The 20959-nt window shown below is 42.1% G+C and overlaps 1 protein-coding gene across 4 annotated transcripts in view; it reads right to left on the bottom strand.

Moving 5' to 3' along the window:
- The window catches only part of LIMA1 (LIM domain and actin binding 1), an 85711-nt gene that overhangs the window by 48170 nt on the left and 16582 nt on the right, over window positions 1–20959 (bottom strand). For all 4 annotated transcript variants that reach the window (XM_060251953.1, XM_060251954.1, XM_060251956.1 and 1 more), the window contains exons 2-3: window positions 18538–18674; window positions 5438–5483 (exon numbers count right to left, since the gene is read on the bottom strand). In XM_060251953.1, the coding sequence (XP_060107936.1) occupies window positions 5438–5483; window positions 18538–18674 (183 nt within the window). The remainder of the gene's footprint in view (window positions 1–5437; window positions 5484–18537; window positions 18675–20959) is intronic.

The following is a 20959-nucleotide window of genomic DNA, read 5'->3' as shown; positions in this document are numbered from 1 at the left end:
AAACTTTGAAAAGACACTGATAGTGGGAGGCAGTAGAGTGAGAATCATGAAGGATTCATGTAATAAATGATAGAAGAACATATAAAAACTTGACAGAAAAATTGAGACAATGGAATGAGGTTTAGATAGATAATACCTGAAGGTTTGAGCTTTGAACTCCAGGGGAAAAGAATCACAATTACAAATGCACAGGATATGCGTAGATTTTTTGAAGAAAATAAAGAATTTGCACCATGATGGATTACAAATTATTGTCTTGGAATGTAAATGGACTAAATTCTCCACAAAAAAGAAGGGCAACATTTCATTGGAATAAGAAACAAAACTGTAATATAATTTGTTTGCAAGAAGTGCATATCAAACAAAAGGATTATAAATTTTTATGGAACAACTGGGAGTGGATTTTTTTTCACTGGCTGAACAGAAGAAAAGGGGAGTGGTTTTTTTATATTAAACAAGAATTGGAGCCAAAATTAGTGTTTAAAGGTAAAGATGGAAGATTTGTAGCAGTAGAGACAATATTAAATGGAAAAAAAAACATTGTTATTGGGATTGTATGCGCCTAATGGTGCAAAGGATGCTTTTTTAAAAGACATTATACAACAGCTTGATGAATTGACCTATGACCAAGTTTTGATAATGGGAGATTTTAATGGAACAGTTAAGAACTCATTGGACAGGTCAGGAGGGGGGAAAAAACAATAGTAAAGAAGGAAAATTGCCAAAGTCTTTTTTTGACATGGTTAAACAAGAAAATTTGGAAGATATATGAAGGAAATTTAACCCTGAAGTTCAGGACTATACTTTCTTTTCTGCAAGACACAAAACTTTTTCTAGAATTGACATGTTGTGGGGAACTAAAGATTTAGGTCTTATAACAAGGAAAATAGAGATTTTACCTAAAATTGGTGCTGATCATAACCCAATAATGTGGATTACAAAATTGTCCAAGAAGGTGAGAAGATGGAGATTGAATAAAGATTTGCTACAGAATAAAGAAACAGTGACATACCTAGAAAATGAAACTAAAACTTTTTTCCAAGTGAATGACAAAGAGGATATTGACTTTTAGACGGTCTGGGATGCCTATAAAGCAGTAATGAGAGGAATGTTGATTACTTTGAATAATAAAGATAAGAGAGTAAAAGAAAAACAGTTGTTGGACATTCAAAATGAAATAAAGAAAAAGGAAGAAAGTTGAGAAAAAGGCCAGGGGAAAAGAAAATTTTAAGGGAAATTACAATATTACAAACTCAATTGAGACATTTGTTAAATAAAGAAGTGGAATGGAGTTTGAAAAGACTTCAGCAGAAATCCTTTGAGGGAGCAAATAAACTGGGAAAGTATTTGGCTTGGCAATTGAAGAAAAAGAGAAAATAGAATTATTAACAGAATTGTGGTAGATGGAAGATAAGTGGTAAGGGAATAAAAAGAGAATTTTTAAGTACTATGCCAAATTGTTTAAAGGTGTTAAAATAAAGAAAGAGAAGATGGATGAGTATTTACAAAAGATAAAAATAGAGCCCTTAACTGAAAATATGCGAAAAGTTTTGAATGATCCAATTGAAAAAATAGAAATTGAAGCAGCAATTAACGCAATGAAGAATGGAAAAGCACCTGGGCCTAATGGATATACAGCTAAATATTTTAAAACTTTTAAAGATGAGTTAATACCAAAATTGCAGAAGTTGATGAATACGATAAGAATAAAAGGGAAAATACCAAACACATGGAAAGAAGCTGTTATTTCGTTGATACCTAAGGAAGATAGAGATGTCACGAACGTAAAAAAATATAGACCAATTTTGCTATTAAATAATGACTATAAAATATTTACAAGAATCTTGGCAGAACGGCTTAAACAACATTTGATAAACTTTATAAAGGAAGATCAAGCAGGGTTTCTTCCCAAAAGACAAAGAGACAATATTAGAACTGTAGTAAATATTGTAGAATATTATGAAAGACATCCAGAAAAAGAAGTAGCATTATTCTTTGCAGATGCAGAGAAAGCATTTGATAATTTAAATTGGGACTTTATGTTTGCAGTAATGGAAAAAAATGGAGCTGGGTGAAAACTTTATGATAAAATCAATATATTCTGAACAAAGTGCAAGGTTGTGTATAAACACAGATCTTACAGAATATATGAAAATTAGCAAAGGTACTACACAAGGCTGTCCGCTTTCACCATTGTTGTTTATAATGACTCTTGAAATATTATTGATGCAGATCCAAGAAGAAAAAGAAATAGAAGAAAAATAAAAGGATTTACTTACAAATATGGAGCTTTTGCTGATGATATGTTTCTAAATGAAAACCCCATACAAGTTACATCTTTGCCGCTAGCTAAAATACAAGAGTATGGGGAGTTGGCAGGACTTTATATTAATAGAGAAAAATCAAAAATTCTGTGTAAAAATATGTGGATGAACAAGCAACAAGAATTACAGAGACTAACGGGTTGTGAAGTCACCTCTAAGGTAAAATACCTAGGGGTGGAGATAACAATGAAGAATATTGATCTGTTTAAAAATAATTATGAGAAGTTATGGCGTAAAATGGATGAAGACATGTTAAAATGGAATAAGCTTAATTTGTCATTGTTGGGTAGAATAGCTGCAATCAAAATGAATATCTTACCAATAATAATGTATTTGTTTCAAACTATTCTGATTGTGAAGGATGGCAAACAATTTGATAAATGGCGAAGGACAATCTCAGAATTTGTGTGGGCTGGGAAGAAATCAAGGATTAAAATGAAAATTTTGACAGATGCAAAAGAAAGAGGTAGGTTTCAACTGCCGAATTTAAAATTATATCAGGAAGCAGTTTGTTTAGTGTGGATGAAAGAATGGATAACGTTGTTAAACAAAAAACTTTTAGTGTTGGAAGGCCACGGAAATAAATTTGGCTGGCACGCGTATTTGTATTATGGAAAAAAGAAAATGGATGGTTTTTTCTCTCACCATTATATAAGAAATAATTTGCTAAATACATGGATTAAATACAAGAAATATGGAGATGAGAGAAGACCATTATGGATAGTGCCAGCTGAAGTAATAAAAATAACGGCCGGGATAGGCGAAGAAAAGTGGTTGTCATATAATCAACTATTAAAAATACGAAGTGGCAAAATAGAACTGAAAACTGCTGAAGAGTTGAATTATAAATATGATTGGTTTCAAATGCAACAAATAAAAAGCTTGGTGGAGAATGATATTAAAACTGAAGGAATAAGGAAAGAGTAAACAGAATTGGAAAAAGTTCTGCTTGGAGACAATGATAAATTAATTTCAAAAGTATATAAATTACTTCTACAATGGTCTACAGAAGATAAAGTAGTGAAATCGCAAATGATTAAATGGGCAATTAATGTAAATAAAGAAATACAGATGGAAATTTGGGAATATTTGTGGAAGAACTCTATGAAACTTTCAACATGTCAAAGTATTAAAGAAAACTGTTTTAAGATGATGTATAGATGGTATATGACTCCTAAAAAAATGGCAAAGATGAATAACAAGATGCCAGACAGATGTTGGAAATGCAAAAAGCATGAAGGTTCTTTCTACCATATGTGGTGGACTTGTGAAAGAGCTAAAATGTTTTGGCAGATGATTCAGCAAGAGATTTCTAAGATCTTGGGATATGAGTTTAAGTTGCAGAGACTTTTCTGTTGGGACTACAAATGGAAAAATTTCCAAAAGAAGATAGAACTTTAATCTGGTACTTGCTCTCAGCCGCTAGGACATTGTATGCGCAGTTGTGGAAGCAAGAAAAAATACCAGAGAAATGGGATTGGATTATAAAAATTATGACATGGAGTGAAATGGACAAATTAACAAGAATATTAAGAGACTATGATTTAGAAGTTTTTATGACAGAATGGAAAAAGTTTAGAAGATATGTAGAAAAAGAGTGGAAAATAAAAGGATATTGGACAATCTTTGATAATGATTAAGTTTTAAAAAGAAGAATATAATTTTTTGTTTTAATAGTTAAGGGTACCTTTAAATATTTGCATTTTAAGTAAACAACACCGGCGGGGGTCAAGTAGCGGGGGGAGGGGTGGGTAGAAAGTAATATATGGGGTAGATAAAAGAAGCTTTTTTAAAAGATGTAAGATATAGATTTATTACCATATGTTACCAATAAAATTGTTTTAAAACAAGTTTCTAAGCATTGTGACTAACCCAGAGCTTAACTTTCCACACAAAGTGCTCAAATGTGGAATTTCAAATGCCCAACAGCATCAAAGGCTTTCAGCCATATATTAAGACCACTACAGCCAGAATGTGGTAACATTGGTGCACCAGGGTAGGTGCTGTAAGAATTCTTTAAGCTCAAGTGTGCTGTCAACCATAATGCAATCAACCCCCCCCCCCTAAAGGCAAAACCATCTTTTAAGCCTCAGGACATGTGCTAAATACTGCAGTGGAGCAGGAGTTTATTGTGTTTTCAGTTTCAAAATTTTAGAATGTAAACTATCATTTTAAATATTATTTAACAAACTTACAAAAAAAATTAGAGGTTATTTCAGGTTTGCAAAATAAATGAAGTTGTGAACCTGTCATCTGTTTTCGACAAGGCAAAGCTCCTGAGCTCCTTGAACAGGATTCTGTTTATTAAGAGTACAGATCCTAGGGACAGCAAACTGGTACATTAATTCTTATTTGTGGATATATTGTAAAATATTTAGGTGGGAGATCAAAGATCACAAGTGCCTTGCATGAAGATAAAGGCTTGGCCTAGACAAGATGCTACATCACTTTGTAAAGATGCCTCTGTGGCAATGGGCAGTGCATGATATTTGGTATGGCTTAAAGATTCTTTTAGAAAGCAGTGAAATACACACTTCAGATATGCACAGAGGCCATTTCAGAAACATGGTGGTGAGAAAAGGAATCAATTTTAGCCTTATTGCCCAAAGCAATAGGGCCTGTATTTAAACAAAAAACAAAAACAGAAAGGTACTCTATATTGAACAGTGCAGACAGCAAGTAAGATTTGTCAACAGCATCCATTTAACCTTCAAAGCTTAGGAATGAATGAAGGAGAGGCCCAGAATCTGAACAGCTACCTTTACTTTAGAGCACAGAAAGAGCTATTCATGTTTTCAGGTTAGGACAGAGGAATTGGGAGCTGGGAGCATTTTAGTTTCTGAGAAGCCAGTACAGTAAGTCAATGCATGACCTCAGGAAAGTCACTTGACTTTCTTGTGCTTCAGTCAACCCCTGAAGGGACTAGAAAGTGGGTCAGAGCTAGATCTGGATAAGAAGGCAAAAAACAGAATGTAAGGAAAATTTCCCAGTCGACACTAGATGAAGGGACAAACAGAGAGTAAGCAAACTGATCAGCTGTCCTTAAGAGCTGCCACTGCTGGAAATACAGAAATTGAGAACTTTGTCCATTTTTTAAAAATTTAAATACTTACACTTCTTTTTTTCTCTGCAGTTGCTTCCTCAGCTGCCTTTTGGTACCTTTGGGAGGAGCAAAAAAAACCAAACAAACATCATTTCTGAATTTTAGATTGAGGCACACACAAAGTTTGCAAATCTTTCAAGAAACTGGAAGTTCAGAATGACTGACATGGCTGTTTGGGAGATGAACAGAGAGGAGAGGCAAACACAAGAGTCACCCACCAAGGTATTTTAAAAAGTTGTTTACAATCCGTTAAGTGAGAGAGCAACTACGGTAGCTTAGAACAGAACACCAAGTCCCTTGTGAAATTCAACTGAATTGTTAGGACATCCTCTATTATTTCACTACCGTACTTGTAAATTTAAACCAGTCAGTGAAATATTAACAGACCTGAGAAAACATCAAAGTCACCAGCTCTTGAATAGGTCTAGCTGTCACACTCATGGACTAATATTTATCAGATTGCATTACACACTTAATATCTTTGGCAGCCTCCTCCTATGTATTCTACTAATTGTTCTTTCATTATGTAGAACATTATGTAGCCTTTTAAGGCAAGAGACTGGACAAGTTCTGTTGAACTTTATGAACTCATACCCTCCTCCTAAATTTATTCCACCATATGGCACCCATCACTCCAGTGATCCTTGTATGTCACCATTACATGAATGTTATCTGATGCTGTCCACAAGTTTTGTAGACTGAGATACTAATCCAACAGTAGCATTAGAAAAAGGAATAGAATAATTTAAAAAATCTTTGCCATGACTGGATAGTCTAGGCAAGCCTGATCCCGTCAAATCTCAGAAGCTAAGAAGGGTTGACACTGGCAAGTACTTGGATGGGAGACCTCCTTGGAATACCAGAGACAGGAGGTAGGGCCAGGCTTTATTCAGCCACCTCTTTGATTATCTTCCAGGCTCCCAGTAGGGGTCAGTCACCAGAAGTCGCTATAACTTCCAGGTGCAGATACACACAATGCAAAAAATTGACCTCTTCTAAAATCACAAAGAGGGAGACATTAGAACTCAAGAACTCTTCACTTCATCACAAACCAAATTTAAAATAAAATGCAGCAGCACTGAGGATGTAGTCACTTCAATGTAGAACTACAAGGGTTCTCTCTGAGGGGGCATTCAACCTACCCAGTGCTTGACTAATGCAAAGGTAGGTTCCATCTGCTTCAGGATCCTGTCCTTTCTGGAATGGCTCATCTTCCCTATTAAGGGACTCAAACACACCTATGGAGAATTAACCTACATTGAAGAACACCATAACAAAATATGAAGCTCCTGTTAGCTCATCTTTTCCTTTGTCCCGTGCTTTAACACACCCACTTTAAATTTTACATAGTACACACGTAAAGAACATCCATGAATCTGCCTTAGACGATATCAGCCCGTCATTCCATGCAGCTCAACAATGGCAACTGTAAGAATTTTCAGGGTGTTAGGGAAAGTCCATACCAGAAGGAGCTGCCATGGATTTAAAATCAACCCCCGCCCCCTGACACACAAAGCATGCGTTTTGTTGCTAACCAAGCTCCACCCACACATTACCACTCAAATCAATCAATTAAATTCCTTTCCACTAGTTCAATTCTTCCAGCCTCCAGGTGGCATCTGTAAACCTAGGATACACTTTGCAACTGGAGAAAATCAGCAGGAAATTTGTAATTCAGCTGCCTGAGAATCAGAATTAGGTTTACTGCACATGGATAACACTAATCACTAAGACATGAGTTTGGACACTGGGTCTCATCTTCAAAACACACAAACACATCAGAATTCAAGAAGCTTGAAGTAAATGTTCATGTTTCTTATTCTGTTACTTTTGTTTGTTTAATATATCCTATACGTCTCAGTTTCTCAGCCCACATTTCCCACCTCCAAGACATTAATATTAAAGTGCTCTTCACAGGGCCAGAAATTTATTCTATTTTTATTTTATTGAATTTATATGCCGCCCTTTCCACAAGCAGGCTCAGGGTGGGTTCATACATATACCACAATAAAAATACAACATTGAAATCCCACATTAAAACGTCCAAAACTTCAGTAACTGTAGTTTATGCCTCAACAGATATTACAGTCGATTAACTGGAGCCCTGGAGCCTAGAGGGAGGCCTAAGAACAAGGAGATGTCCACTGCCTCAACTGAAGGCCTGGTGGAAGAGCTCCATTTTTAAGGCCCTGCAGAACTGTAATAGGACCCTGATTTCTAATGGAAGCTCATTCCATGGAGGCGGGGGGCAGGACCAAAAAGACCCTAGCCCTAGTAGAAGCAAGTTGGACATCCCTGTAGCCGGGGACCACCAGAAGATGCCCCTAATCATAAGATCCTACGGGGTTCATATGGACAGAGGCAGTCCTGGAGACAGGCTGGCCCCTGGCTATTTAGTACTTTAAAGGTAAGCACAAACACCTTGATCCTGATTCGGCAAGCAATAGACAGCAAATGCTCAGAACATCACTAAAGCCAATTTCCTGGCTCATAAGCAGGCCTCAGTTTGCGCTAGAGGGTTGCTCAAGAAGCTCCAGCAGCCGCCTGCCCCCCATGACTTCCCCACCTACCCCAGTTTCCCTCTACGCATTGAAGATTGGTTGGGGAGGGTAGCCAGTCAGCCAGAAGCAACTTATCCCCACCCCACTCCCAGCAGCCCTCAGCCTGGCCAAGACAAGAAGGGCAGTGGGTGGCTCTTTGCCCTGGTGGGGCAAGGGGTGGGCAGCTGGAGAGCACATGGGCCATGCATGGGCCTTCCTGACAGTCCCTGGGGAGATCTCCCCCTGGGTAGCCTGGGGAGGCCCAGGCATGGCGGAACCTCTCCAAAGGGGCAGTGGGTGGTTTTTTGTCCATCTTTCCTTTCATTTTTCTTTGACTCTGCTCTCCCCACCTTTTCCCCATCTCTCCCTTCCTTTCTTTAATTCTTTCTCTGTCTTTTCCTTTCATTCCATCTTCCTTTTCATTTGTCTTTCTCACTCCTTTCTCTCCATCTTTTCTACCTCTCCCTTCCTTCCTTTCTCTCATTCTTTTTCCGTCTGTCTTTTTCTTTCATTCCGCCTTCCATCCATTTTTTTTCTCTTTCACTCCTTTTGACACACTTCCAGTGATGTCAGAGGGCGTGGCATATACTAATGAGCTCTGGCAAATCTTTTCCTACAAAATGACCCCTGCTCATAGGGTTGTTTGCAAGGATATACATGGTAAGCAGCAGCAGCAGCTAGGATACTACAAGCACAACAGAACAGCAGTCATATCACCATTCTAGTTGTTACACTGAATATTTAAGCCCAGAGTTGAGTACTGAGATTCCTCTTTGATGAGATTATCTTTTTTCTTAACCATCGCATTTTTTTCTCAGATTCAAAGGGTAGAAAAGAGTAAGAGTCCACCTTAAAGACTAACAACATTTGCAGTAGGGTATGAGCTTTCATGAATCACTGCTCACTTCATCAGATGCCATTACTTTACAGAATAAAGGCAAAAATTCCCTGTCCTGAGGAGCTTGCAATGTACAGTTGAACATAAGGAATGAATTTGGGACAGAAGAAGATAATATACCTATTCCAGTTGCACACGTCATGGAGGAGGGCCAAATTACATGTTACAAACTGTAACATGTAGCGTCTGGGTTTCCGCCAAACTGACTCGGACGGAGAAGACTAGACATCATCAAATGATGAAAGAAGATAATTTTTACAGTATTGTGAAAGAGGTGTTGAGCAATCTTTCTACTGCAGAGCAATATGTATCACTATTATTTTTACTATTACATTAGATTTATTAGGCTGCCCTTCCCACAAACAGGGCTCAGGGCAGCTTATGATAGTAATTCGAGGATTTCTTAATTAACATCCTTAGAACTGACATGGTATAGACAATATTTGCCTGTTGTGTTTATAGCACATTTTACCCAATTGGCTCATTTCCTAGAAATCTTTACAAACAATCCTTCAGACCAGGTCACTGTTATCCCTATATTAAGATGGAATGGGCCAAGGCTGCAACAAGGACTTGCTTAAGCCAACCCATTGAGCTCATGTTAAATATGGTACCAATGAAGAAACAGTCCACAACTCAAGTCTTACCCACCAAGCAACTTTAGTTCAAAACAGCAATTCATGCCATTTTCTAACCAATCCCAGTAATGTATCACAGTAGCCTTCTCTCTACACACACTAGTTCTAGTGGTCATATTTGATCTGTATTTTAAATGTGTATTCACAGAAATGCCATACTCAATGTCAGATTGACAGGAATTGGTCCATTAACACCAAAGTATTGACTGGTGCAATTTGAATTATGCTAGCACTACAGCTATAGTTGCCATCTTCCAGGTGGGGCCTCGAGTTCTCCAAGAATTATAACAATCTCCAGATTACAGAGACCTTTATTTCCTTTATTCTATACTTCATGCTCACAGACCAACAGGTCATAAGCAAACAAATTTGTCATAGTACAGAATAGTACAGTCTTAGCATGGGGTGTCAACTCATTTGTTATGAAGGCCAAATCTCACATAAATGAGACCTCGTCAGGCTGGACCACATGTGTCATAAAATGTAATGCCAGGTAGGGAAGACAAACTTTATAGTGGACACAAGCAAATGTAATTAAAGATTTTTTTAAAAAAAAACTTAAAACATGCTTAAAAGATTAGAACTATTGCAATATTTTATTCATTTAACAGTCTCTGATGAATGACACCTCTTTCTCTGAATTCCTACATCAGACTCTGGAGACAATGTCTGTGCTGTAGCAATCTTGAGAATGCTGTTCAAGTGTGTATCTGTAAATTGCAAACTTACTTTTGATTTACTGACATTCATTACAGAAATCTCATGGTCAATGTTTTGAGTAGGGTGGCCATAATATCTGCAGGCCAGCCAGGGACACCTTGAGGGGGGGGATGAATGTGTGTGTGCGCGCGCGAAGTGCGCGCCCGCTGGAAACCGGAAGTGACGTCACTTCCGGTGACGTCATGCCACTGCCGGAAACAGGAAGTGACATCACTTCCCGTGACATCGTTTTCCCTGTGCCACCTGCCGGAAGCAGGAAGTGACATCACTTCCTGTGACATCATTTCCCCCAAATGCCACTGCCGGAAACAGGAAGTAAAATGAGTACCCAGCTTGCTGGGGGGAAAGTGTAGATGACCGGGGAAGGCAATGACAAACCACCACCTAAAAAGGTCTGCCGTGAAAACGTGAAAGCAGCGTCACCCCAGGGTCAAAAACGACTGGTGCTTGCACAGGGGACCTTTTCTTTCCATTGGTAATAACGGCTAGGAGCACCTTCATTGGAGGCTCATAGAATAAGACCCCCTGGTCCAATCTTTTTGAAACTTGAAGGGTGTTTTGAGGAGAGACACTAGATGGTATGCTGAAAATGTGGTGCCTCTATCTCAAAAAACAGCCCCCCCAGAGCCCCAGACACCCGACAATTCTCCATTATACCCTATATCAATTCTCCATTACACCCTATGGGAATCAGTCTCCATAGGGAATCATGGAGAGCCCAGCAGACATTTCCCTCTTCCCCTCTGCTTTCTGATGACCCTGAAGTGGGGAGAGGGCCTCCAAACTGGGGGATCCCTTGCCCCCAACCTGGGGATTGGCAACCCTATCCCCTCAGGCTGCTTTCACGGCCAGCGGCTGGCCAATCTCGACTCTCGTCCGGCTTTCCTCCCTGCCGCGCTCCCCCCACAGGCACTCCTCCGATCCTGAGGAAAGAGCAAAAGCAGCCCTCGCTCTCAGCAGAGAGACATGCTTTGCAATCCATTAAGAGAATACTGGCACATTCAGAGTTTCTGTAGTAATTCATTCTGCCCGCATTCTATTACATCCTATGAATGCAACAACTCCTAGTCATTGATCCCAGTACTAATATTATTGGTCATTTCAGGAACGTTATTTGTGGGCAGTGTAAAACTTTTACTCACTTTATCTTCCACCCTCAAATAACTATTACAAAAACAACCTAGATTCTCCTTTCCTAAAACTAAGAAGTATTTCCTGATGCCACTCTGTCACCCCAGATCTGAGGACTCTCACATGCCTCTATTAAAAGATGCTCAGAAGTACTTTCCACAACTTCCAATGGCAAACAGAAAAGGATTTCACACACACACACACACACACACACAAAGATTGCCTTTAAAACACTATAACTCTTTTTTGGGTTTTGCTGTAAGTTCTATGGAACTAGACCCTCTTTTTTGTAAGCTCTTGGAGGATTGGCTACATCAGGGGGTGAGGCCTAATATGCAAAGGAGCTCCGACTAGAATTCCATCTCTGAATAATACCCATCTTGATAGACCAAAGGTCAGTATAAGACAGCTAGAAAGCAGTATAAGCAGCTAGAAAGCGGCTTTGGCTTGGCATGCAGAAGGTCCCAGGTTCAACCCTGGCATCTCTAGTTAAAAGGATCATGTCATGTGAAGACCTCCACTTGAAACCATGGAGAGCCAATGCTAGCTTGAGCAGACAATACCCATCTCACTAGACAAAAGGTCAGTCTACAGCAGACTGGAAGGGTCTGTGGCTCAGTGGCAGAGCACCTGCTTAGCATCAAAGAATCACAGAGTTGGAAGGGACCTCCAGGGATCCCTACAAAAGAAAGAAAGAGAGAAAGAGAGAAAAAAGAGAGAGAAGGAGGGGGGGGAAAGACAACAGGGGGTTGGTCTTTTCCACAACAAGCCTCTTGTCGGAGACAGATATTATTTCTCTTTAAAAAAAAAAATACACCACCACAACAACATCCAGAGAGCAAACAAGCAATCTTTACACCAAGCAGCCTAAGCACCCTGTGATAGACAATTTTACACGGCAAAGTGGGAGAGGAAACCCCAATTTTAAAAAGCAAGCTGGCCTAAGGATAGGGTTGCCAAGTCCAATTCAAGAAATATCTGGGGACTTTGGGGGTGGAGCCAGGAGACTTTGGGGGTGAAGTCAGGAGACATTGGGGCGGAGCCAGGAACAAGGGTGTGACAAGCATAATTGAACTCCAAGAGAGTTCTGGCCATCACATTTAAAGGGACAGCACACCTTTTTAAAATGTCTTCCTTTCATAGGAAATGAAGATGTTTCCCTCTCTCCGCCCCCACCCTTTCTGGCTAGTCGGCTCTGAAGAGGGGATTGGCCTCCCTACTCACGAGTTGCTGCTACAGGAGGTGCAAAAGCACATGGTCCTGGGGCTTCCCTCCTCTCCGTTCCTGGCTAGTTGCCTCTGAAGGGGGGATTAGCCTCTCTACTCACGAGTTGCTGCTACAGGAGGTGCAAAAGCACATGGTCCTGGGGCTTCCCTCCTCTCAGTTCCTGGCTAGTTGCCTCTGAAGGGGGGATTGGCCTGTCTACTCACGAGTTGCTGCTACAGGAGGTGCAAAAGCACATGGTCCTGGAGCTTCCCTCCTCTCCGTTCCTGGCTAGTTGCCTCTGAAGGGGGAATTAGCCTCTCTACTCACGAGTTGCTGCTACAGGAGGTGCAAAAGCACATGGTCCTGGAGCTTCCCTCCTCTCCGTTCCTGGCTAGTTGCCTCTGAAGGGGGGATTAGCCTCTCTACTCACGAGTTGCTGCTACAGGAGGTGCAAAAGCACATGGTCCTGGAGCTTCCCTCCTCTCCGTTCCTGGCTAGTTGCCTCTGAAGGGGGGATTAGCCTCTCTACTCACGAGTTGCTGCTACAGGAGGTGCAAAAGCACATGGTCCTGGAGCTTCCCTCCTCTCCGTTCCTGGCTAGTTGCCTCTGAAGGGGGGATTAGCCTCTCTACTCACAAGTTGCTGCTACAGGAGGGGCAAAAGCACATGGTCCTGGAGCTTCCCTCCTCTCCGTTCCTGGCTAGTTGCCTCTGAAGGGGGGATTAGCTTCTCTACTCACGAGTTGCTGCTACAGGAGGTGCAAAAGCACATGGTCCTGGAGTTTCCCTCCTCTCCGTTCCTGGCTAGTTGCCTCTGAAGGGGGGATTAGCCTCTGTACTCACGAGTTGCTGCTACAGGAGGTGCAAAAGCACATGGTCCTGGAGTTTCCCTCCTCTCCGTTCCTGGCTAGTTGCCTCTGAAGGGGGGGATTAGCCTCTCTACTCACGAGTTGCTGCTACAGGAGGTGCAAAAGCACATGGTCCTGGAGCTTCCCTCCTCTCCGTTCCTGGCTAGTTGCCTCTGAAGGGGGGATTAGCTTCTCTACTCACGAGTTGCTGCTACAGGAGGGGCAAAAGCACATGGTCCTGGGGCTTCCCTCCTCTCCGTTCCTGGCTAGTTGCCTCTGAAGGGGGGATTAGCCTCTCTACTCACGAGTTGCTGCTACAGGAGGTGCAAAAGCACATGGTCCTGGAGCTTCCCTCCTCTCCGTTCCTGGCTAGTTGCCTCTGAAGGGGGGATTAGCCTCTCTACTCACGAGTTGCTGCTACAGGAGGTGCAAAAGCACATGGTCCTGGAGCTTCCCTCCTCTCCGTTCCTGGCTAGTTGCCTCTGAAGGGGGGATTAGCCTCTCTACTCACGAGTTGCTGCTACAGGAGGTGCAAAAGCACATGGTCCTGGAGCTTCCCTCCTCTCCGTTCCTGGCTAGTTGCCTCTGAAGGGGGGATTAGCCTCTCTACTCACGAGTTGCTGCTACAGGAGGTGCAAAAGCACATGGTCCTGGAGCTTCCCTCCTCCCCCAAACACCCCAGTTTTCCCTCCCCTCCCCATCGTACCTTCTTCTCTCTCCGCTCTTCCTTCTCTGGTTAACTGCAGTTGGGCGGGAAGCCTGGAGGCGGAGCCTCCAGGGCAGGCAGCAGGGCCCAATCTGGTGAGAGCCCTGGTGCCTGGCATGCCCCCCTCGCCTTTCAGGTGCCCCTGTGATTGGCTGGGGGAGGCAGGCTGCCTTGTAATTGGCTTCATCATTAAAAAAATAATGGGAAAAAAATGACGGACAGGGGCACTGGCCAATCCGGGACTCTGAATGGTCCCGAGCTTGGCCAATCGGGACGCGGGATTCAGGAGGCGGGGGCGGGACTTTCCCGGGAGGGCGGGACGTTCTGGCCACCCTAGTTTTGAGTCTAAGACCTAGAGGAAAACATGAAATGGCTGGGCATTGCAAGCTTTTGTACATAAGTTGCGTCATGTGCTGGTCAGCCAATGCAGAAAACAGAGGCTTTGCTCTGTAGCTTCTGTGTGATTGAGCAAGCCTGACAAAGCAAGAAGAAAGCAAGAAACGGATAAGCTGGAAGCAAGAAAAGGAGAAGAAAAGGAAGCAAATGACAGTGAGTTGCTCAAAGGCCTGATAGGATCCCTCTGGGGGCCTGATCCGTTCCATGGGCCACACCTTTGACATCCCTGGTCTCAGCAGACAACTTTGTTATGGTATAGAATATTACAGTCCAATAATAAAGAAAATAGTCAAATGACTATATTCTTCTGTACTACAGAGACCAGTTCCCATGGGGGAAAAGGCTGCTTCAGAGGGTAGACTGTATGGAATCCCATCCCCATTGAACTCCCTCCCTAAGCTAAATCTCCAGGAATTCCTCAAACCAAAGTTGGCAACCCTAGAAGCAGCTCTGTGTAGAATTCAGACTACAATACCTTCAGGTAAGCATTTTAGGGATTTGCAGAAATTCAAGGGAGCATTTGCAATACAGAGTTCCTTAATGAAAGGTCGACACATCCAAAATCCTAAACTAAATTGTGGTAAAAATAACCTAGACTTTTACAGTACCATAAACACCCAGATCAACAACAGTTGTACAGAGTATGCATTCACTTTCCCATAACTTTTAAATCAATGCTAATGAACACACTCATCTTCTGTTCCAAATGCAGAAAAGAAGTTGTCAAGTTCTAGGCTGTTTCCCCAAGAACTCACGATGAAAACTTGACTAGAGGTCTTTCAGCCTCTTTTTAGGAAGTGCCTCCTAGAATGAGGCCAACAGATTACCAGCCAGCTTTTCTGGTATGCTTTAAACAAGAAACCCACATAATCTGCACATTATTGGTAAGGGGGAAGTCCTCTGTACATCTCCCTAGAGCATACCAAACTACAACATTTTATTTCTCAGATACTAAGTTTCACACAAAAAGCACCACTTGCAAGAGCACCTCCACACTAGGCCTTTGAATTGGCTGTGTGTCCCTGAAGTCATAAGGTGTTTCATTATTCAGAGAAACAGCCTCCCTTGCCCACACTGAACATTTTCACACAAGGCATTCACATAGGGCAGTTGAGGCAAATAAACCGCTGCCATGTTGGTACCAGCTAAGACTGCTGAAAGCCTGGGTTACAGACAGTTCACTTTAGATCTATTTTTCCCCTTAGCTTATATATCTCTCACAGGAATACCGCCAAAGCATTTCCTGAAAGCACAGTTAAAAAGGTAGACTTTTGGCAAGTGATGGCTCTTTTTTCCCTTGGTTACCATTTCGTTTGTTTTCCTAGTTCAACAAAAACATGGCAAAGTTCCCCAAGTTCTTTGCCCTCTCAGTTGCAAAGGAACATAACAATGCTCTTACTTAAAGTGCAATTCTCAGGTTGTGATGCATCACAGGAAGGGGGGGGGGGGCACACACTATTAATTAAATTCATTTCACAACCCTGTTTGTGCACAATGCTAGGTCCAAGAGGTAGAACCTTCAACCTGCTATCAGCACACAACCTGTGTTGCGCTTCTGCCATATACCAAACTGCAGTGTTGGGTAGTCTGTTTCAGGAGCTCTGTTTCCCTGGGGCCTCTACCTCAAATATATTGTGGCCCTTGCCAATGCAGTGGCAAAACACAGGTGACAGGATTTCTACTATATTTGGCAGAATCCTACAACTCTATTTGTGGAAAGTATCATTTTTCTGCTTTTCTCTGCATTGCTTATCTCTCTCTCACACAGGAACCCAGTCAAAGCTGGAACCCTGGAGGGATCAGTCCTGGAGCTGTAGGTGTTCTGTGCTGCACAGGCCAGCCCAATCAGGTCTCCTCTGAAGCAGAGCACTCAGGTCTAGAGAGTGAGACTTGGGAGCATCATTAAGTACTGGCAGGCAGCAGCAGGAACTGAAAGCAAGGAGCAGGAACTGGAGACAAGGAACTAGAGCTGGCATACCAGCTTGTGTCCTGTGGACCGGTTGCTCCAGCAAAGCAGCTTTCCCAAGCCTCAGCCTAAATAGACTGGGAAGTAATCAGGCTCAGCTGCCCTACTGGCAGGTGTTCAGGTCCTATGGCTGCATTGTGCTTTGGCCAGAATCTTACAAAGAACAATGGTTCCCACACCCTGGCTCTGGGGTGGGGTTGTGTGCAGCCACTGGAGCACTTCCCCTCCTTTGGACCGTCTCACCCTGAGCCTCCTGCCATTGCCATTCCTGCATAATGAGAGTGTCCCCTGGAGGCTATGGGTCTGGCTCCATGTCCTGCCCAGCAGAGGCCTGGTGACTATTTCAGGGCCATTGGTGAGACCACCCTTGTGAGCTCAGGTATGATTCCCTCTGGTGCTGCTGGACCATCATCATCAGGTGCCTTGGCCATTGTAGTCTCTCCCTGGTCCTGCTAGTCTTCTTCAGATAGTGGTCTTGGGCTTTTCCTCAGAGGACTCCAAGCCGGAGTCACTGAGCTGGTCAGCAGGGATCATGACAGCAGGGCCCATGTGGATTGGAAGCATATCCATTGGGGGGGGGGGGGGAGTTGAAGTGAGATGGATGACTTGAAATTGCTCCTTTCTGTTGCTGCTAAGGGGAGGGTACTATCTCATCTTCTTGCCCATCCTTTTCCCCCTCATAGCTATTCCTATGCAAGGATCCAGCTGCCAGAGGGAGCTGCTGCACTGATGGACGTGAATGTGGGAAAACTCCATAAGAACATAAGAGAAGCAACATTGGATCAGGCCAATGGTCCATCCAGTCCAACACTGTGTCACATGGTGGCCAAAAAAACATGTGCCATCAGGAGGTCCAACAGTGGGGCCAGGACACTAGAAGCCATGTGCTTTCAGCAGGGTAGGGCACTGCGCACTGACTTAGTTATACATTAGAGGGCCTCACAGAGTGTGCTTTCACACACACACACACTAAATAACACACTTTCAATCCACTTTGCAACTGGATTTTATTGTGTGAAATGGCAAAATCCACTGACTGAAATGGATTGAAATTGCATTATTATGTATGAAAGTGCGCACAGAGCTTCTCTCAAGCTTCCTTAAATTGAAATGAAAACCATTGTGAACTGCTACTAGGAAGCTCCAGCACTGTTTAATCAGGATGTAATCACTGATAAGCATTGGGCCTGCATGTGTCAAGTGCTGTCAAGTTGCATCCAACTTACAGTAACCCTCTTGGTTAGTTTGCAATTGCTTGCCTCAGGATAGGAACCCTTGACGTTCTTGGTGGTCTTCCATCCAAGTACTAACTGGGGCCAACCTTGACAAGATGAGGCAAGACTGGGCTATCCAGGTCAGGGCATAAAAGCCTGGGTCTTCTAAATCATACCCCCCCCCCCCAGAGCACTATACTCTTCAAATAACAACACACCAATGGCCCCAGGGCCAAGGAATAATCATTCTGGAGTCAAGTAGAGCTAGAGCCTTTCCAGCAGTAGCCCCAGATCAGTAGAATGCACTCTTGAGTGAGATTCATGCCCTGCGGGACTTAGTTCAATTCCGCAGGCCTGTAAAATGGAGATGTACTGCCAAGCATATGGGTGAGTCCAGGAAGTTCTTATTTAATATAACTTTTCCTGCCTTTTCTTCTCCCTTTTTTCTCTCTTCCTGGGACTGTGATAATGTTGCTATATTCCATCTAATTGTACACACCTGAATTTTGTATGTTTTAACTGCATTTTAAACAGTTTATTATATGTTGCAATCTGCTCTGAGCCCCACAATAGTGGGGGAGAATGGAATAGAAATCTAAATAAATAAAAATTTTGGCACAGAGGGAATTTCCACCTCCCCAAATACACTCCTTCCTCACAACAAAACAGTTAGGCTTTAAGGATGGTGGACTTCTTAAACAACATATGCAAGAAGCAATAATGCTATTATTTGGCATCAGCAGATTACTTAAGCTTTAAAAAACAGTATCTGGATATTGTTGAAGAATGACCAGGTGTGAGTAGCTTCCTTGATAAGACCTTACAGAGAAGACCATCACAGTACTTACCTTGAGAACCTCTCTGCAAGAGCCAATGACTTGTTCTTGTTGACCAGAGACAACTCTTTGGCGGTGATCCTCAGAGAATGTGAAGTCCACTGCCTTCTATTAAAAGGGGATGGCTCCATCCTGAAATGCAGCAGTACCTGGGGAGTGTGGGAGAGAATACAATTCTTTACATAGGGCATTCATACTAGAACAGTAGCCTTCTAAAGCTGCCTATTCACCAGTTGTAGAAAAACATTTACAACCGTTAACTACCTCCTTGCAGCACAGACATCTGTATAGTGACCTGCTGAAATTATTATTTAAAAAGAGAAAGTGCTTAGGTGCACTTTCTGTATAGTGACCTGCTGAAATTATTATTTAAAAAGAGAAAGTGCTTAGGTGCCCTGGACATAGACCTACCAGTTTTGCATATAATACAGGATTTTAAAAATTATTATTATGAGACACTGTGCACAGCAAAGACCAAACAGGATAATACATGACCCAGTACAACTTGACCTAAAATAACTGATAAGGTGTATACACACCCTTTCCCCCCACTATTCTTTCCTATCTCCACTGTCCTCCCTAAGCCTTTTGCATCAGCTGACAGCCAGCCAGACTCCTGTTCTGAATGCCATTTCCTGCACAACATTCTCAAGCTAACTTGAAGAATATGCAAGAAAAATATAGTTAAGAAGTCAAAACAAATGCTATTCCCACGCAGACACCTTTACAGTCTTAAGTCAGTACCAAAGTCACTGCTTGTGAAGGACACCACAAACTTTCCATTATAATATTTGCCAATTAGCAAAGCAGGGTCCCAAAAAGTCCTACCATACACTTCAGATTATTGAAACCACAACTGGATTAAGTTGTCATATACTGAAGACAATGAAACAACTGGTGAGTAAACTGAGCTACCCAACTCTGCTCTATTACAGTACACAAGTGTCAAGAGGTTTATTCTTGCAGTTGTTTGAATGCAAGTTTTCTGGTTTTGGAATATGAGAAAACAAACTTCATATGAACATCTGTTTTAATCCTGCATGGTAGTTCCATATATGCACTGCCATATTCTAAGGTGTTTTTTAAAAAATTATGTTTATATCTTTCCCTTCTTCAGGAGCTGCTCTGTGTAGTCTGACAGCTACCTTGTGAAGTTAGTATAAGTTTCAGGCCTGCTTAGAGATTTAAATGTGGGTTTCCCAGATACAGGACCAACAATGATAACTGCATCACACCAGGGCTTTTTTTTTTTTAGCAGGAACACACAGGAACGCAATTCCAGCTGGTTTGGCATCAAGGGGTGTGGCCCAATATGCAAATAAGTTCCTGACAGGCTTTCTCTACAAAAAAAGCCCTGCACCACACTAATGCTTCATCATACCCTGCAAGTGAAGAGCAATGATAACAAAGGGAGTAGAAAGGGATAGTCTTTATTACATGAAAAGTGATTTTATAAACTGACCCGTAGCACCCTTCTTCAAGCAGGTTAGTGAACAGTTCCCCATCAATTACTATAAAGTGCACCAAATTCAGCAGTGTAGTTGCTCCTCTGGATTCTCTGTAGCAAAGAACAGTGCAAAAACCACTCACTGCATGAAGCAACATTTGATCTTCCAGATCTTTTCCCTACCTGATTTCTTCCATGTCAAGGCAGCCAGAGGCAAGCCATGCTCCACATAAAGTGAGGCGAAACTGACACAATTTCCCATATGAGGTGCTATGCACGAAGATTAAAATGAGACCGGAGATTAAAAGATTAAAATGAGATCTGAGGGCAATGGAGGGGCATTCTGCAAATACTATATTTATCCCAAAGGAAGGCAACCTTGAATGTAAGACAACTACTTTCCCCTCCCCGCCCTCGGGGCCTAATAACCCCTTCATCTGAAAGACAGTTTTTTCAACATGTGCAGTGAAGAAAACAGAGAGGGGTGTTTACATCTGCATACAAAGTATAATTATGTATAGTAATAAACCTTTTGTGTATAATCTTTACTAATTACATAATTATAATTTGTAAGCAAAGACACATATCTATTTTCTTTACAACATATATTGAAAAAAACCCCAAAACCTTGAGTTTTCCTTTCAGATAAAGTGATGTCAAGTTGGAGATGACTTATGGAGGCCCCTCACAGGTTTTTCGAAGCAAGAAATGAACAGAGGTGGTTGAGACCATAGACTTCCTTGGTGGTCTAAAATATGGGCTAGCCAGAGCCACCAGGGTCAGGGCAGGGCCAGCCTTAATGGAGAAAATTTCCAGGCACCCTGAGGGAACACTATACTTCCTTCTCAACACCTTTCATAAAAGGTTCCACTCTAAAGGGGGAGGGGGGAGGAGCAAGATTTATTGTGACTTTTTGCTTCACATTATTCAAAAGTATCTTAAAGAAAACACTGCTCAGGAGACCGCTTCACCAATCTCTGTCTGCAT

This window comes from Heteronotia binoei, chromosome 13, assembly GCF_032191835.1.
Source record: "Heteronotia binoei isolate CCM8104 ecotype False Entrance Well chromosome 13, APGP_CSIRO_Hbin_v1, whole genome shotgun sequence".
In the NCBI taxonomy this organism is placed as follows: domain Eukaryota; kingdom Metazoa; phylum Chordata; class Lepidosauria; order Squamata; family Gekkonidae; genus Heteronotia; species Heteronotia binoei.
The sequence above is the reverse complement of the archived record's forward strand: the minus strand, read 5'-3'. Positions and strand labels throughout refer to the sequence as shown.